This window comes from Neovison vison, chromosome 11, assembly GCF_020171115.1.
Source record: "Neovison vison isolate M4711 chromosome 11, ASM_NN_V1, whole genome shotgun sequence".
Taxonomy (NCBI): Eukaryota; Metazoa; Chordata; class Mammalia; order Carnivora; family Mustelidae; genus Neogale; species Neogale vison.
The window spans coordinates 54847592-54865448 of NC_058101.1; the positions used below are offsets into that span (position 1 = coordinate 54847592).

Below are 17857 nucleotides of genomic sequence, written 5' to 3' on the forward strand. Positions count from 1 at the left end.
AGGCGTTGCTAGTCCGCTCCATCAGCACGCCTGTTTCTGGACGAGCTCCGAGCCTCTTGCTCCCGCTCAGGATTTTCGCGGGCGGCGGCAGGAGCAGTATGGCTTGCTTGAGTAAACTACGGGGGGAGGAGGGAGATGGGAGTGGATGGGGAGGCGGGGTCAGCGGAAGCGGCAGGTTGCTTCCTTCTCCTCAAGCTTCCTCCCCGCCTCTCCCTGAGGGAGCGGTGGGAGGGGGAGGGAAGGGCAAAGGGAAGGTAGTGACACGTGTCAATCAACCCCCCCTCCGGGGGGCGCGCGCTCCGGGGCTCGCGCCGAGGGCTCGCGCCCCTGCCTCGTGCCTGCGCCGCTCGTATGTAAATGAGGGCGCGTGACGCGGGACGCAGATGGACAAGGGAAGAGAGAGAATGGCCGCTGCCGCCGCCGCTGCTGCCGCCGCCGCCGCCGCTGCTCAGTGCCGGAGCCCTAGGTGCGCGGCGGAGAGGAGAGGATTCCGGCGGGAACTCGACTCTTGGCGCCACCGCCTCATGCACTGTGTAGGTAAGAGAGACACGGGCCGGGGCCCCTGCTCCGCGCGGCGACGGCTGCCGCAGCCCGAGGAGTTTGTGGCTGAGGGGGTTAGTTGAATCTCCCGTTCGGGTCAGTTCAATGGGGGAGCGCGATGGGAGCGGCGGCGGCGCGGCGGCTTCGGCGCTCGCCTTTTGTCTGGGGGTTTCTCGCCCGGCGCGGTTCGCGCTCCTTTCCTTCATCAGCTCTTGCGCTCCTCAGGAACTGTTAGTTCGGACCCGCTCGCCGAGCCCCCGAGGAAACCGCTCGCTCGCGCTTTCCCCGAAACTCCGCGGCGCCCCTCGCAGCCTGCCGTCCACCCTGTCGGGGGGCAGGCAGCGGCCCGGCGGGTCGGCCTCCGGGTGGAGGGGAGCCGACGGGCAGGGCCGGAGGGAGGAAGGCGGGCTGGTCCGCGCCCCCGCCGGGCGCACACACACCCCCTTCTCGCCGCCGGCGGCCGGGCCGGTCGATGCAGCCGAGTTCCCGGGGACTGGGACCGGGGCGACCCCCCGGGCGCTCGCGGGGCGAGGGTCGCGGGTGGGCCGGCTGGGGGCTAGGGGCGGCGGGGGCGTCGCCCGAGGGGCGGGGGCACCCAACTCTGCCCTCTCGCGCTCGGTGGCGGCGGCGCTGTGTGTACCCCTTTAAGAAGGAGCTCCTCGAGCACTGACGGTTGGGATTTGAAGTTCTTCCTCCCTCTTTGGAAGTCTGGACGGATGGGGGGTGTTGCCATGGTGACAGCACCCTTTCCCCCTCCCCACCTTACCCCCCCCCCCTTTTCCCCTCGCGGACGCCGGGACGGCTCTGGTCCTCTTGTACTGTCATGTGATGGACCCTTCCCTGCACATTCACGCACATCGCCCTCCCCACCTCCCATCGCCGTTCTCTTGCAGTTCCATCTTCCCTTTCGGTGGGGTCGGAATCGTTTTGCTACAAACTTCTGGGCTCGGGGCTGTCATTCTGCGGGTTGCTCGGGGTGTCAGGAGATTATGGGAACTCCCGACCGTGCCGCGGTCGCTTTTTTGTCTGAGTGAGTGTGCGAGGAGCTGTTACCCGGCAAGCTGGTTTAGTGAGCATAGAAGGGACTATGAGGGTTATGGGATGGGGTGTGTTGTGCTTGTTTGTGTTGGAAGGGGGTGTGGGTTGGAGAGTGGGAGAAGAGTATAAAGGAAGGTTGCATTGTTTAAGGAGTGGATGGGTAGTGATAGCAGCTTGCTCGACTGGCGATTAAATCTTGGCATTTGGAGTTGAGGAGTAGTAACCTTAGTGCCTTAAGAAAACAACTCTCTTACCTTATTTCCATCTGTTCTTGCGCCACCTCGCGCCCCTTTTCCTCCACCCTCACTCAGATTTGTTTGGTTAGTACCTGAAGATCTTTCTTGTTTTTCCCTAGTGGAAAAGAAGACCGTGGTAGAATAAACTAGTGCAGCTTCAGCTTAGAAATGTGCCTGCAGAATACAGTGGATATGGGAAGATGTGCAAGAAGGAGGCTTACTCCGACTAGGAACATTTAAGTTCACTTTAAGCAATAAACTGTTTTATCCTTATAAAATATATTTTGGTCTTACTTTAGGAAACATTCTGGGAAATAGCTTTAGTCAAGTATTTATAAGTGATTTTAGTTCTTAGAAAAAGTTTTTTTAAAACCCTCACGGTATTCTTTTATAAAAATGTTAAGCCAAGTGATGCTAGTGCTTCCTGAATACAAAACGGACCCATTTTTATAATTGCTTATGTAAAGATCTCTTCCAGTGACAACCTGTTTAAAAATTGTTGCGTTCATTCGGTGAGAATAAGGCAGGATGACAGCATTGAAGCACTGATTCAGGATAAAATTGTGTTAAGTTTTACCGAGGCACGCAGTGATCTGTAGATGTTTTCTGTCAGTTTTTATGTTTTGGAATACTTTGGGGTTTTCTCTTTTCTTCTTGTTGGATACATTAAGTATGGCTCTGTATCACAAAAGTGTAGTTTTGAAAAATAGTCAAATTTTAAACATGACATTGGATTTGATGGAAAAAGGGATTTATTTAGAATATCTTTCTGCCTTATCAACACACAAGTAGAACTCAATTGAAAATTGAGTTGATGTGGTATGTATAACATGCAATCTCTATTGTATTTTTAATGTAGTGTATAACTGTACTGTATTTGAAAATAAATTTTTTCCTGGGTTCTAACTATATTTGAGAATTGTTTCTCATAGTCAGTCAAGAGACCTAGTAAAACCCATCTCATCTTTTTTTTCATTATTTTTCATAAACAATAAAACTTTTAAAATAGGATATACACTTGTTGATTGTTTTTTTCCAGTATCATATATGTGAAGCACTTATTCATAGTGAGAATTAGGATTAAATATAGTTTGTGTCATTATTTTAAATTACCTTCTGCTATTAACGTGCTTATATTCAATACTTTGTAAATCTATTTACAAAAAAGCACAAATCTTTTTCCTTTTTGCATGTGTGTGAATATTTATATGTATATATCTGTATTGAATATATTCAGTGCTCTTATTGCTTGAAATAATTTTCATAAATTATACTTTCTATAATTTGGGAAAGAAAATTATCCCCAAATCTTATTTTTTATTTTTTTTTATTTTTTTATTTTTTTCCCAAATCTTATTTTTATGAGACAGAAATTGTAAGCAATATCCTGGGGTTATACAGTGAATTAGTATTGAGCCAGTAGCGAAGTTTTAAATCTCAATTCTTAGCCCAAGTTTTTAAACTAATCTGATTTTTTTAATAACTCATATAATATTATAATTTCATAAGGGAAAAAGTTCATTTTAGTTGTCAGGACTATTGGAAGTTAGCTAAGATGCTTAACTCTTGATATGGAAAGTGATGTTTGCTTTTCTCTTTTTGTAGAACTAATGTCTTTAGGTTAGATTTGTGACTACTCTGAGATTTTTTCCTGGTTTTTCTTTTTTACAATTTAATTGAAAAGTTCTACGAACTCTTATGTCCTAATTAATAGCTCTACTTACAATGTGGTGCTTTTTATAATTTTCCTATAATCCTATACAATGCTATAATTTTGAGTATGCTTAGCTAACAAATGTTTGAGTGCTTATTGGATATAGTAAATAGTATCCTAGTACTCAGTATGACATTGAGTGATAATGGTTAAAGTCTCGGGTCTTATGAAATATATAATACAAGTAGTATCTGATAAGTCATTAAATTTAAAACAAAGTCAAGCATAAAAGAAATGTATTAGCATATTTTTAAATATTACCAGGTCTTATATAGTCTATTAGGATATTCAGTCTGGGAGATAGGCCTGGTTCTTTGTTTTTCTACTTTGGGCTAACTTTTAATTTTGATAAAATTTCAAATTTATAAGAAAAGTTGGAAGGCTAGTACAAGAAAAAGTAGGAAGGTAGCTATGTACCCTTACTCACAGTCACCAGTTTTATTACATTATGTTGCATTTATCATTCTTGCCTTATAGCTATTTTTTTCTGAACCATTTGAGGATAATCTAGTGATATCATACCTCTATTCTTAAATTCTTTAGTGTGTATTTCCTAAAACCAAGGATATTATCTTATGTAACCACAGTGTAAATTATTAAAACCAGGAGATTTAAAAATGACATAATACTATTATCTATTTCATAATCCATGCTTAATTTTTATCTCATTTATCTATAAGCTCCCCCTACCTCCCAGTCTTGGATCATGTATTGTATTTCCTTGAACTATCTGTTTTGTCTGTCTTGATCTGGGACACTTCCCCAGCCTTTCTTGTTTTTCTTGACCTTGACATTTTTTAAAAGTACAGGATGGTTATTTTGTGGAATGTCCCTAATATGAATTTGTCTGTTGCTTTCTCATGACTAGATTGCTTATACATATTTGGCAGGAATACCTCTCAAGAGTTGTTCTTTCTTTATCAGTACATCATATCTTAAGGTTCATAATGTTGGTTTGTCCCAATGTTGGTGATGTTAGTTTTGAAAATTTGAGTAAGGTGGTATCTCCATATTTCTTCTTCAAAGTTATTATTTATCCTTTTACAATTAATAATGTAATTCGTAGGGAAGATATTTTGAGGAACAGAATACTAACATAGTCTCATCAGTATTTCACCCACAAGTTTTAACATCCATTCATGATTTTCTAACTTTGTCATTCCTTCTATAATTAGTACTTGGTAGTCTGTCATAAAGCAATCTTTCCTGTCTCCTCTATTATTTATTTATTTATCCAGTTATTTTTATGAACATGAACTCATAGATTTGGAGGTTATTTAATGGTTAAATCCATTATAATCATTACTTTGATTCCCCGATTGTCTTGGATTGGTCTTTGGGAGCCTCATCAAGCTGGTTCCAGTGTTTTTTGGCAAGTCACACCTCTCACCCTCATCTCTCAAATAACTTTTTGAGCACTTCCTTCCTGCCCAAACAAGATATTCCAGGTTCATCTTGTACTTAACCTGTCCCAGCCCTGACATAAATTATTTCTCCAAAGAACCCTCCATTCTTTTTAGTGGAGAATAAATTTAGACACCAAAATCTGAACACTAGGTTTCAGGACTGTTTTTAAACCCTATTTTTTTCTGATTCAGAAGCTAATACTCTGTGTAACTGATTTGCCTAAGCTTGCAACAACAAAATAAAATCGCAAAGATCTGATTAGAATCATTCTTTAAACTCCAGTTTCTTTTGTACATACCATTGTTGTCCAGTAGAAATATAATGGGAGCCAAATATTTAATTTAAAATTTTCTAGTAACCACATTTGAAAAGCACATTTTTAAGGTCCCTAACCTCAAAATATTTTAACATTAATCCATACCAAATTATTAATGAGTTAGTTTACATTTTTTAATATTAAATTTTTGAAGTTAGGATTTTATACATCTAACACATCTTAATTTTGAACTAGCCACATTTCAAGTTAATAGCCACATGTGGCCAAGTGGCTACCTCATTGGACAGCACAGTTTTTTAGTATAATAGCTCCAGCCAACACTTGATACTATGGTACCACTTATTTCAAATGTGTTAATATTAACCAAACCCACAACTTAATTTATCTTTCTTCAGATCTTTTATTTGTATAGAAAATACAGCAAATAAATAGGCTCTGGAGCTAGAGTACCTGTGTGTGAAACATAGTGTTACCAATGTGGACAAGTTACTTAACCGCTCTGTACTTTGGTTTCTTATCTGTAAATTGGAGATAATGAAGTGGTTTGAGAATTAATTATGTTGATATATGTTAATATGTGACTACCATATAAAAACATTCCATAAATGTTAGGTATTATTATTAGTGATTTACACAGGTTATTAGCTTTGAGCTTTATGTTTTTGTCAATAGATTTTTTTTTTCTGGTGGGAATGCTGATAAACTAATAAAAGGATCATGAGGCATATTAGAGGAAAAGATAGTGAGGGCTTGCATGATCTATATTCTAGGGTTATTTTGGAGTCACAGAGTCAGAGTTTTAGAATCACAGTATATCATTTAGCATAATACTGTCTTTTCGTATATGGAGAGATCAAAAGAATGATGCCTTCCTACATTCTAAGGAATCTTTTGGCTTTGGAGTACCTGAATACAAGAAATTAGTTTAAATTCATTTTAATATATTTTTTAAGATTTTATTTATTTATTTGAGAGAGAGAATGAGAAGGGGGAGGGTCAGAGGGAGAAGCAGACTCCCTGCCAAGCAGGGAGCCTGATGTGGGACTAGGTCCCTGGACTCCAGGATCATGACCTGAGCCGAAGGCAGTCACTTAGCCAACTGAGCCACCTAGGTGCCCAGTTTAAATTCATTTAAAAAATTTGTATCATACTAGATCATCTTGAAGCTACTATGTGTCAGTACCTTCTCTTTTTTACTCTTCCTGTTAAACACATCACTGTCTTAGAGCTTTGCATACTGCATGTGTTTGTAGAGTGGACTTTCTTCCAAAATACCTGTGCCATTTATAATAGCGGTAGGGGTATCAGAGGCTAGTCTCTTCCTCTATTTTTAGCCGGTGAAGAAGTTATGGGAGCACTTCATGGAGCTGTGACTCTTTAAAGATAGGGACAGTCCAGGTAAATAAAATTCTATATAATCAACTTGACATTTCTTTCTTCTGGCTTCTTGCCTTCTGCTCTTTTGTCTGTCCACTGACTTCTGCCTCATCTGTTCGTTATTGCCATGTAACTTCCAGAAGAGTAAATCTCCTTAGAAATCTGAATTTGATGGGGACTGGTATGGATGGGTCCACCCAAAAACCTTGGCACTTGGCTGTACAACTATTTTTTCAAGCACTTGCTGTTGTTTTACCAGTTTAAAAAGGTGTAAATTATGGCACTAATTACATGCACAAGGCAGATGGGATCTATGATGATAATGAATAGTTGGGTGGTTAAGATGTGTATCCACATTTGTCTTTACATTTGGTATATCAGTGGATTTCTCGTGTAAAATTTGAAATTCTGTGTATTCCTGGATTATTTTATACTTGGAAAATTAAAATTCTGCCATCCTTAGAACCAAGCAGTCTATGAAACTTGTATTTTTGCAGATGTTAGATATAGACTACAAGCTGGTCTAAACATATCATAGCCTCCTGCATGGTGCTGTCTCTTCATGTCCATACTGTTTCCTTTGGCTGGCTATCTGTGTGCATCCCTTGCTGCTTGGCTGTGCACCCTGATATGTTGTTATTATGTGTTCTCCATGTTCCCCTGACTTGTCTTTCAGTTCTGGTCTTTAATTCTACCACAGTGCAGTCCTGGGAGGAGCAACAAAGGCATGTAGATTTTTGGATATGTAATTTTTTTTCTTTATTATTAAATCCAGTCTTTCAATTATAATATTCTATATTTTTTATGTTTGGATTTCCTGTCTTTTTTCAATAGTATTCCTTCATATATATATATGTATATATGTACACATGTATACATACATATATATGTGTGTGTGTGTGTGTATATATATATATATATCTCCAGCATTCATGTGTGATAGATAACAATTGGTTAGAGCACTAAATTCATACATTCAAAATTTGGAGGACCCATTTAACTTCATTAGACTCCAAACTTAGGGCTGAATCTATCATTAAGTAATTCTTTCAGAAGTTTTTACTCACCACAGAAAGTAAAAGAATTTGAAACTTAATGAAGAATCACTTTTCTATATCTCATTTTATACAGTTTTCTAATGGTCGACAACAACCCTAACATGCTTATTTCATTCACTTCTTGTTTTTCTTTTTTCTGTATTTTTATTTGTTGTCAAGTTATTATTACTTTCTTTATGGTTTCTCACAGATTCAGTTTTTATAATGAAGTAAGCACATTGGGCAGACAGATAAGATTTTAGTTTATATCTATGTGCATTGCTGGTTTTATTGTCTTTCAGTCTAGCTTATAATCTTTATTAAGTTATTATTTGGAATACCTGCTTTGGTTTTATAGTTTACAAAGCAGTAGCATCTTCCATTTGTCTTTCTTCATAAAAGTAAAACCTCATAATCATATTCAGTAGTTGATCATAGTTTACCAGACTGCTTTTTCCCCATTTGTTTATCTAGTTTCTTCTTTACAACCCATAGATTTTCATCTGCTTTTAATTCTCTTTTGTACACATTGCCTCAGATTCCCACTTGTCTTTTTAGTTGTATCTTTTACCATACATCCTCGGTCACTTTTAAAAAAATCAATTGCAACCTAGAGTCTATTCTGAGGTATTTATTGAAAAACAAATTTGAGACCTTTCTTCATTCGAATAGGCCAGTTCTTTTTACTCTTTATCATGCCTTAAGAAATCTTAACATTCCTTGGGCAGAAGAAGGGGACCCTCAAAATAATCCACTGAACTTTTACACTAAAAAATAAGGCAGTTGGCTTTAAGTGGGAAAACGAGAAGACCGTAGTATCACCAAATCTAATGAGAGGAGTGTTACAACCAGAAAGGATCCTTACATATTATTGAGATGTTAAATACCTTCAAACAGGGAAGTATACATTGTTTTTGACACCATTTAGGTTCTAGGTGACATAACTGGTAATTTCAGCAGTGTGGTGGGGAGGGAAGCCATATTGTAATAAGCTAGAAAATAATTAAGATGTATATAAGAGGAGATAACATTTGTAGTAGAATACTAATTTGAGAAGCTGCATTTGAGGAAAAACAGATAAATGAAGCAGTAATTGGATGAACCTGGGGTCTAGGGATATTTAGGTGGGAGATAACCATTATGATGGGGAATGCTTTTTTGAATCAGTAATAATTGACAATTACTTGGTATATTAATTAATTTGACACTTGAATGCAACAAGATATTGAGACATATAAATAGAATGGGCTTGGTTTGACTCACTGAATGTGAACTATAAAAGTATCTCTTGGGGCGCCTGGGTGACTCAGTTGGTTAAGCATACTTCTGCTTTTGGCTCAGGTCATGATCCCAGGGTCCTGGGATTGAGTCCCACATTGGGCTCTTTGCTCAGTGGGCAGCCTGCTTCTCCCCCTCCCTCTGCCTGCTACTCCCCCTGCTTGTGCTAGCTCTCGCTCTCTCTCTCTGGTGTGTGTATGTATCAAATAAATAAAATCTTTAAAAACAGAATTTTTTTCTTCAAAAAATACTTTCCTAATTAAGTTCATCACTAAAATACATGCAGAATTAGTGTGTTACACAATTTAAAGGAATTGTTTTTTTTCTCCAATTAATTTACTTTTGTAAGTTAATCGTCAAATAACATGAGTCCTGCTGTGTGTGCCAGTTAATGGGGTGTAATTCTATGTTTCTTCCTTACTGGGTTCTGAACTGAAAATAGACTTAGGAATCAGAGATTAAAATATTAACTTTTTAAATGGTAGGTTATACAGAAGAACGTGGCTTGGAATTGAGGCCAAATCTCAGATTTTTTTACTCCCTGTCCCCCTTAATTGAATTTACCACCTTATCAAAGATAGAGCAGCCAGCAGGAGGCTCTGTGCCTGATAGAGCTTGGTGAATTTACCATGTGATTTGCTTATTGGTAGGTATGACCATGTAGGCAGAGTGAGACTTAGGCTTGGCCATGCATGAAAATGACCTTTAAAACATTAATTCATCCCATTAGGAACAACTATCAGGATGTTGCCAATATTAGTCATTCCTCTTTCCTTTGGGAGGACTGAATAAAGGGTAGAGAAAAGGGCAGAAGCCTCTTTCAAAATACTTCCCCTAAGAATGCGAAAATTGTTGGGAGAGGTGGGGACTGTGGGTGGGTAAAAAGCTTATTGTATATACTAGGAATAAGGCTTAGACTTTGCTTTTATTAAAGCACTCACAGTTATCAGGGATATTAAGTATTAAAGTTTGTGTAATGTAATGGAAAGAGAGAAGCAGAAACAATTTTGATTCGAAGTGATGAGGCTTCCAAAGATTGAGTGAAAGCAGAAGTTGGCAAACTTTTCTTTTTTTTTAAATATTCCTTATGCTGTACTTTTCATCTCCTGACTTACTTATCTTATAACTAGAAGTTTATACTTCTAAATCCCCTTTATCTATTTTGCCCATCCTTGCACCCACCTCCCCTCTGGCAATAACCAGTTCCCTGTATTGAAGGGTCTGGGTGTTGTTTTGTTTTTTAGATACCTCATATAAGTGAAATCATGTGGTACTTGTCTTTCTCTTTCTGACTTTCTGACTTATTTCATCTAGCATAATACTCTCTCGCTCATCACTGTTGCTGCAAATGGCAAGCTCTCATTTTTGTTTTATGACAGAGTAATATTCTTTTGTGTGTGTGTGTGTGTGTGTGTGTATGTGTATGTATCATGTCTTTATCCATCCATCAGTGGATGTATTGATTGGCTGTTGTAAATAATGCTGCAATAAAAATATGGGTGCGTATATCTTTTTGAATTAGTGTTTTTGTTTTCTTTGGGTAAATACCCAGTAGTAGAATTACTGGATCATATGGTGTTTCTATCTTTAGTTTTTTGAGGAACCTCCATATTATTTTCCACAGTGGCTGGACCTTGTTACATTTCCACCAGTAGTGTATAAGCATTCCCTTACTCCACATCCTCTCCAACACTTGTTATTTCTTGTCATTTTGATATTAGCCATTCTGACTGGTGCGAGGTAATATCTCATTGTGGTTTGATTTGCATTCCCCTGATGATTAGTGATGTTAAACATATTTTCTTGTGTCTGTTGGCCATCTGTATGTCTTCTTTGGAAAAATGTTTATTCAGCCCATTTTTTAAATTGTTTTGTGTGTGTGTGTGTGTGTGTGTGTGTGTTGAGTTGTATATGTTCTTTATATATTTTGGATTTTTAACCCTTTATTAGATATATCATTTGCAAATATCTTCTCCCATTCAGTAGGTTGGCTTTTTGTTTTGTTGATGAGGTTTTCTGTGCTGTACAAAAGCTTTTTTGTAAAGTGCTGGATATTAAATTTGGTCTCTGTTGCAGCTATTCAACTTTACTGTTAAAGTGCAAAAGCAATATATAAATGAATGGCCATGGCTGTATTCCAGTAAAAAGTTATTTACAAAAATAGCCAGATGTGGCTTACAGATTATAGTTTGCTTATCCCTATGTTAAATGATCTAGTGGGAGAGTAGGTCAGAGGCAACAGGCAGAAGGATAGTGTAAGCAAAAGTATAGAAGTCTAAATAATGATATATTCTGAAAATATTCAGCAATCTAGTGTCATTGGAGTATAAGGTGGGAGTAGGGAGGAGGACTGGAAGTATAAATTACGTCCTCTATAAGGAAGAAATTATGAGTCTTAAAGTTTGTTTTTGTTTTTTTTAAACGGGTAATAAGCATGATCAGATAAGTTGGCTTATGTTCATTTTAAACATCTGCTGTTGGTTCAGGTTTGAGGGGTTTCTTTTGGTCTGTAATAGTTTTAAGAAGCTCAAATTGAAGCTGCCCTTTTAAATCAAAACTGGAAAAATGGGCAATCTCCACATCAATATATTAATGAAGATGTTGGATTGCTGAAGTATTCGCAAATGGCACCCTTCTTTTCTGCCTGGGCTGTGAACAACTTGAAAAATAAGGAAAAGGTTGGGAGCCAAAAAATCACTTCTTCTACTGATCAGACAAGGTTAGAGGAACAGCTTGGTGGGAGAGTCACATCATCTGCCACTGGCCAACTTATCCACCCAATCCTAGGCATACTAGGGAAGCAGAGCAAAATATGAGTTCTCTGCAGGTATGTTTTCCCAATAGCTCACTCCTAAGGGGAAAGGAAGCAGAACTGAACTCTGTCTACTCAGTTGTTCTTTACAAAATCACCAATCAGATCATGCAGTTGGTTCACTTCCCTAGGGGTGAAGAGATGCTCATATTGTGCTTGTGAAGCACCTTTCCTCATAGAAATGGGGATCAAGGAAAAGTTGTTATTCCTCACGAGGCTACTTTTTTGCAGAGTTGTATCTGTAGATAAGTTCAACTGTTATTATACTGAAAAGTCAAACTTACATATTCTGGATATTTAAAAAAATATTTAATTCTAGTGTTTGAAATAACCATATTTCTTAAACTCTTCTTTAATGAACTAGATTTTCTACAGACGTGTGTAAAATAATTGAATAAAGTCCATGTTTGGTGAGAAAAGAAAGATAATACTAACTTCTTTATCAAGTGACTTTTTAAATGTAGAAAGAATAGAGCACTATTTTTTTAAGTGAAAAAAGCAGATACTTTGATAAATTATGCTTTTAATCAGCTCTGATTATGGGTGCTTATGCGTTTATTCACTGGTATCTCTTTCTTTAAAATGTTATCAATTCTTCCTTATCCTCTTTCTCTTCTCTTTCTGAACAAGTCAGTACCAAAACCATCAGGTGGAACAAAGCAAGGGTAAGTGTCTACACGGAATGGTGTATGTGGGGGGAGAGAGCCACCTCTTCTCAGAGGAGTGGAAAGTCAGAGCCTGATGGGGATAAGGAGGGTCCCCATGTAGGTTGATGGAGTTTCAAGAGGTAAAGAGTATTCTGCCTATAAGGGCATGCTGGTGCAAGTTGTCAGAGTCCCAGCAAGGTATCTGTGAAGCATAGTAGACCTAGTATGAGGGAGGATTGGTTGTTCTAGTAAGGAGTGTTCAGACCTGAACAGGGTAGGAAGATAAAGAGGGCATCTGCTTGGAGAAAGGGTAGGAAAGAAAAGCATCCATGTAGGGGGTAACCTCGTGTGGATGTATTGAGGCTCAGTTGGATGAGGAGGAAGTTGATGCATGGAAACATCCCAGTGTAAGATGTCAGAGTCTGAGGGTGGGGAGAGGAAGGCATCCCATGGAGGGTCAGCTCAGCATAGGTAGAATGTTAGAGCCTGAGCAGCAGGAGGAGGATATTCTTGTAGGAGGGGTGCCAGGCATGAGAAATAGGGGCCTGAACAAAGTGAGTAAGTTGTATACATGAAAGAGGTGTGGGGGTATTAGTGCAGAGAAGGGTGAGGAAAGTATCCCTGTAGGGAAGGGGAGACAGCCACACATCGGTTACATACAGGGAGACTGGTCAAAAAAAAAAAATATTAAAGGTAATCGGAGCCAGGCCTCTCACTGTTGAGAGGGGAGTTTCAAATGTGGAATTGGGGAAAACTAGAATGCTGTCTGTAGTGTTGGACTGGAAATGAGATATTGGTGTGAATTCATGGTTTTCATTATGTATAGATTAGAAATATAGACGTTAATGTGTGTGTATGTATACATACTTATGCCCTATACTGTTCACTGAGGAGGGGTCTAGTAGCAGTGACAGTCCAGTAACATTGTACATAATGTGTCATTGTTAATTTCCTGATTTTAATAGTTGTATTACTAAAAGAATGCTTTTGTAGGAATTACTTGTTAAAAGGATTCAAGGGTGGAGGAACATGATATAGGCCATTTACTCTCAAATAGTTGGAAAAATGAAAATTTGTATCATATTTAAAACATTTTATATAAACTTAAAAATTGTTACAGGAGCACCTATGTGGCTCAGTCAGTTAAGTGTCTGACTTTTCCATCTCTTTTGAACTTTTTCAAAGAATGGTGAATGATCAAATAGAAGGGTTCTGTGATCAAGCCCTGCACCAGGCTCCCCGTTCAGTGGGGAGTCTGCTTATCCCTTTGCCTCTCCCTCTGTTCTCTCTTTCTCTCTCTCTCTCTCAAATAAATAAATTTTTAAAAATAAATGCATATGTTATAAAGTAAAAATATTTAAAAGCAGTGTTGAGTCAAAATATTGCATTCTCTTGAATTAATCACTTTCAGGCCTTAAAAACACACAGTAGTATACAAATTGTAGGTTTTCAACACTTTTGAAATAATGATAGCTAATATCTTTGAGTGCTTACCATGTATCGTACACTGTGTATTAATCACATTCAGTTTTCATATGTGAAATAATACAATTTTTGTTTTCATTTTACTGATTAGAAAACTGAGGCTTAGAGAAACTGCCCAAGATTTTCCATAGAGGAAGGTCTTGTGAAGGTAGAATTCACATCCAGGTCTTTACTACTCTCTTGGTCAAACCTGGTTAAAAAATTAACAAGTCTGATCCTTCCTAATCAGATAGTTATGTCTAAAGCTTTAGTAAAATAGTGCTGTTCTCTGTTTCATTTCAGAACCCTGAGTTTGAAGAGTAGGTAAAAGAGTTTTAGATTTAGACCACCTCAGTGCTTGGTTCTTGGTAAGAAATAAGAGAGAATAGGGTCTTCTGTTATTTAAAAATGCATATCTGAGTAAAGGATTCTATTTAGGTAGATTAATCAGAAATAATATACCCAGATTTCTTTCTTGGTCACTATTAGAAATAGTGGGTGGTAAGAGCATGGAGTTAGTGGGACAAGGATTTTTGCCAACACAGATTGTCAGTATTTTTAGTCTGTATATAAAGTTGCTCTCTATCCCAATTCCAAGAATGATGGCCATCTTCTTTCCATCTCTTCTGAGTTTTTCCAAAGAATGGTAAATGATCAAATAGAGGGTAGCTAATGACAATTTATTATTGCATTTTAACTCCCTGTTTCTTCTGTTTCCTGATACCCATCTAGAGTCTAGGAAAATAGTGCCTGGTAAAATTTTTTTTAACACACCAGCATTAATGATCAGCCTAATCATACCTATCTTTTCTCCTTTGCCTTATTATTTGACCTTTTAATATTTCTATTCTGGCATCAGTATAACTTATAAATGGGTTAGAATATCCCTATGAGTATACGTTAGCTTACTTATCTAACTGATCCTACTACGTTATCTTCACTCTTCTCATCAGTCTGAACCCACAGATCCTTTCATCCTTGTTACAGAGTTTTTGCTGACCTCTCATTCTTTAGACCCATTCCAAAATTGCCCCTTTATTTTATATCAGAAATAATAGGATTTTCAGTGTTGAAGGAAGCGCAGTTATCTGCTCTGATTTGTTGTGCATCTCTTCCTCATAGTTTTTTTTCACTAAGTATTTACAGGGTCAGGCATTGTGTTAGGGAACTCAGATGCATTAGATTATTTTCATGAAGCACAGTCTTGTAGATTACACAAGGTTTTCTTACTATAGTAAGTGCTGTAAAAGAAGCATATACAGTTATGATATAAAGGAGGATAGTGATCAGGTTTCCTTGTATGGGTCCAGGAATGGTCATAGGATGATTCTGGGATATCGAAAAGAGAGAAAATGAGTCACAAAGAAACCTTTAAGTGGAATATAATAGTAATTATTGTTATTTTTAATTCTCTTACTTTGGATTAGGCATTAAATGCTTACACTTGTGTTCATTTGATTTTCACAATAGTTATATAATAGGAACTATTTTTATCATCCCCATTAAATAACTCACAGGTAGTAGAAAGCCATTGATGGGTTTGTTTGGTTTTTTTTTTAAGACTTTATTTATTTATTTGTCAGAGATCACAAGTAGGCAGAGAGGCAGTGGGGGCGGGGTGGGGGCAGGGAAGCAGGCTCTCAGCAGGGAGAGCAGAGAGCCCAATGGATGCAGGGCTCGATCCCGGGACCCTGAGATCATGACCTGAGCCAAAGGCAGAGGCTTAACCCACTGAGCCACTCAGCTCCCCCCACCCTCTGCGCATTGATGGATTTTAAGCACAGGAGTGACATAGTTTCGTTTGTGGTTTTATAATGTTATTCTGCCAGTAGAGTAATAGGGGAATATGACATGCAAATCAACCAGGGGGGTGTCAAGATAGCCCAACTAAGAAATTACGAGGTTCTGAAATAAGAGTAGTAGTAATGGAAAAGAAAGAAAAACTCAAAAGATATGATGCATTAGAATTAACAGATTTTAGGGGTTTTTTTTTGGTTTGTTTTTTTGTTTTAAAGATTTTATTTATTTATTTGACAGAGATCACAAGTAGGAAGAGAGGCAGGCAAAGAGAGAGGGGGAAGCAGGCTCCCTGCTGAGCAGAGAGCCCGATGTGGGGTTCGATCCCAGGACCCTGGGATCATGACCTGAGCCGAAAGCAGAGGCTTTAACCCACTGAGCCACCCAGGCGCCCCTAGATTTTAGGTATTGACGAACTATGGGCACACAGAAAAAGGAGGAAGAATAGAGAAAATTATTTTTAGGCTTCTTTTAGAAGGCCTAGTTGGATTGTGAGACAGTTATCCAGAATAGGATATAGAGCAGCATATTTTTCATATTTCATAGTTCAAAGGTTCCTACTTCTGCTGCAGGAATGATGTGGTGCCTGTGCATTCGTGTTTTCTTAACGTTTGAAGGCCAAGGGGTGACTTTAGACTTTGATTATTCTTGTTGTGTGGTATTTTGTTTTTTCCCTCCCAGATTTGATTCCTCATTATCTGTCAGGAAAATTTAGCCTAGATAGACTGAGTAATTTTATGTTGTAATTGTATGTTGTTATAATAATTTTATAATAATACAAAAATAATTTTATAATAAACATAAGTAATTTGGAAAGACTGTCTCAGATCAGTTTTCCCTAATTTTGTTGAAGTTGCTAGAGAGTAACATGGTTCATTATAGGTTTTAGAACTGCATAGCTTTGACATACAATGATTCCATCTTTTTTTTTTTTTTTAAAGATTTTATTTATTTGACAGAGAGAAATCACAAGTAGATGGAGAGGCAGGCAGAGAGAGAGAGAGGGAAGCAGGCTCCCTGCTGAGCAGAGAGCCCGATGCGGGACTCGATCCCAGGACCCTGAGATCATGACCTGAGCCCAAGGCAGCGGCTTAACCCACTGAGCCACCCAGGCGCCCCTGATTCCATCTTTTAAACAAAATCCTAAACACTTCCTTTACCTTCATTTTGTCCATGTCCTCACAGTTACTAACCTATCTCATTTTTTATTTTTTTGAGCTTTCTTCACTTACTTGTATGTCTTTAAGTTATCCTAAATATAGCATATCTAAAACTGAACTCTTTCTTTTCAGGATTTATTTATGAGGGCAAGAGAGAGAAAGAGAAAGAGAGAGCTCGAGCAAACATGCAGAAGAAGAGGGAAAGGAAGAGAGAACCTTAAGCAAACTCCCTGACTAGTGCAGTTTCCAGTGCAGGGCTGGATCCCACAACCCTGAGATCATGATCTGAGCCAAAATCAACAGTCAGACACTCAACAGACTAAGCCACCCAGGCACCCATAAAACTGAGCTCTTGATTTCCCTCTTTTTGTTTTTTTTCTCCAAAAATAATTTTAGTATCCGTGAGAGTTGTAAGGTGGCAGAAACCATGGGAGTACAAAAATTGGCTTGAAAGCCAAATTGTGAATAGTTTGTTTTTTTTTTTTTTTTAAGTAATTGTTCTAAAGAATTAGCCCTTATTCTGATATTTGAGATTCAACTGACATTATTTTTGGAAGGTCATAGGAATGCCACTTTCTACGTTCCATTCAATGAATATACTGTTACAGTTCTCTGTTTTAGACCAACCCTATGCAAACCATGATTACTCTTTGGAGAAACCAAAAGTAGCCTTCCCAGGAGAATATTTGAAAATTGGGGCATTTTATAAAATTTTTATAAATTTTTTATAAATTTTTTTATATTTTATAAAAATCATTCTGGGAAATTTTAAGTATGTACAAAAGTAGAAGAGAGCATGAATATGAATTTCCATATTCCTGTGATCTAGCTTTAGCAATATTACAAATTCTGGCCCAGTTTTTAATATTGCAGACTCCACGTTGAATGCAGAGCCCTACATGGAGCTTGTTCCTGCAACCGTGAGATCACAACCCGAGCTGAAAGAAGAGTCAGATGCTTAACCAACTGTGCCACCCAGGCGCCCCTAATATTAAAATTTTTAATCAGAACAAAGCATTTTATACATTGGTTGCCTGAATGCTGTAATCCTTTTTTTTTTTTTTTTTTTTTTT

General features: G+C 38.4%; 1 protein-coding gene across 10 annotated transcripts in view; it reads left to right on the forward strand.

Annotated features, from left to right (window-relative positions):
* Positions 1-341: 341 nt before the first annotated feature.
* Positions 342-17857, forward strand: part of LCORL (ligand dependent nuclear receptor corepressor like) — a 157812-nt gene continuing 140296 nt past the window's right edge. For 9 of the 10 annotated variants that reach the window (XR_006381072.1, XM_044226034.1, XM_044226035.1 and 6 more), the window contains exon 1: positions 342-537. Coding sequence is in view for 8 of the 10 variants with exons in the window: in XM_044226034.1 (XP_044081969.1) it covers positions 384-537 (154 nt within the window). In the remaining 2 variants the exon portion in view is untranslated. The remainder of the gene's footprint in view (positions 538-17857) is intronic. The other variant, XM_044226031.1, reaches the window with a different exon arrangement.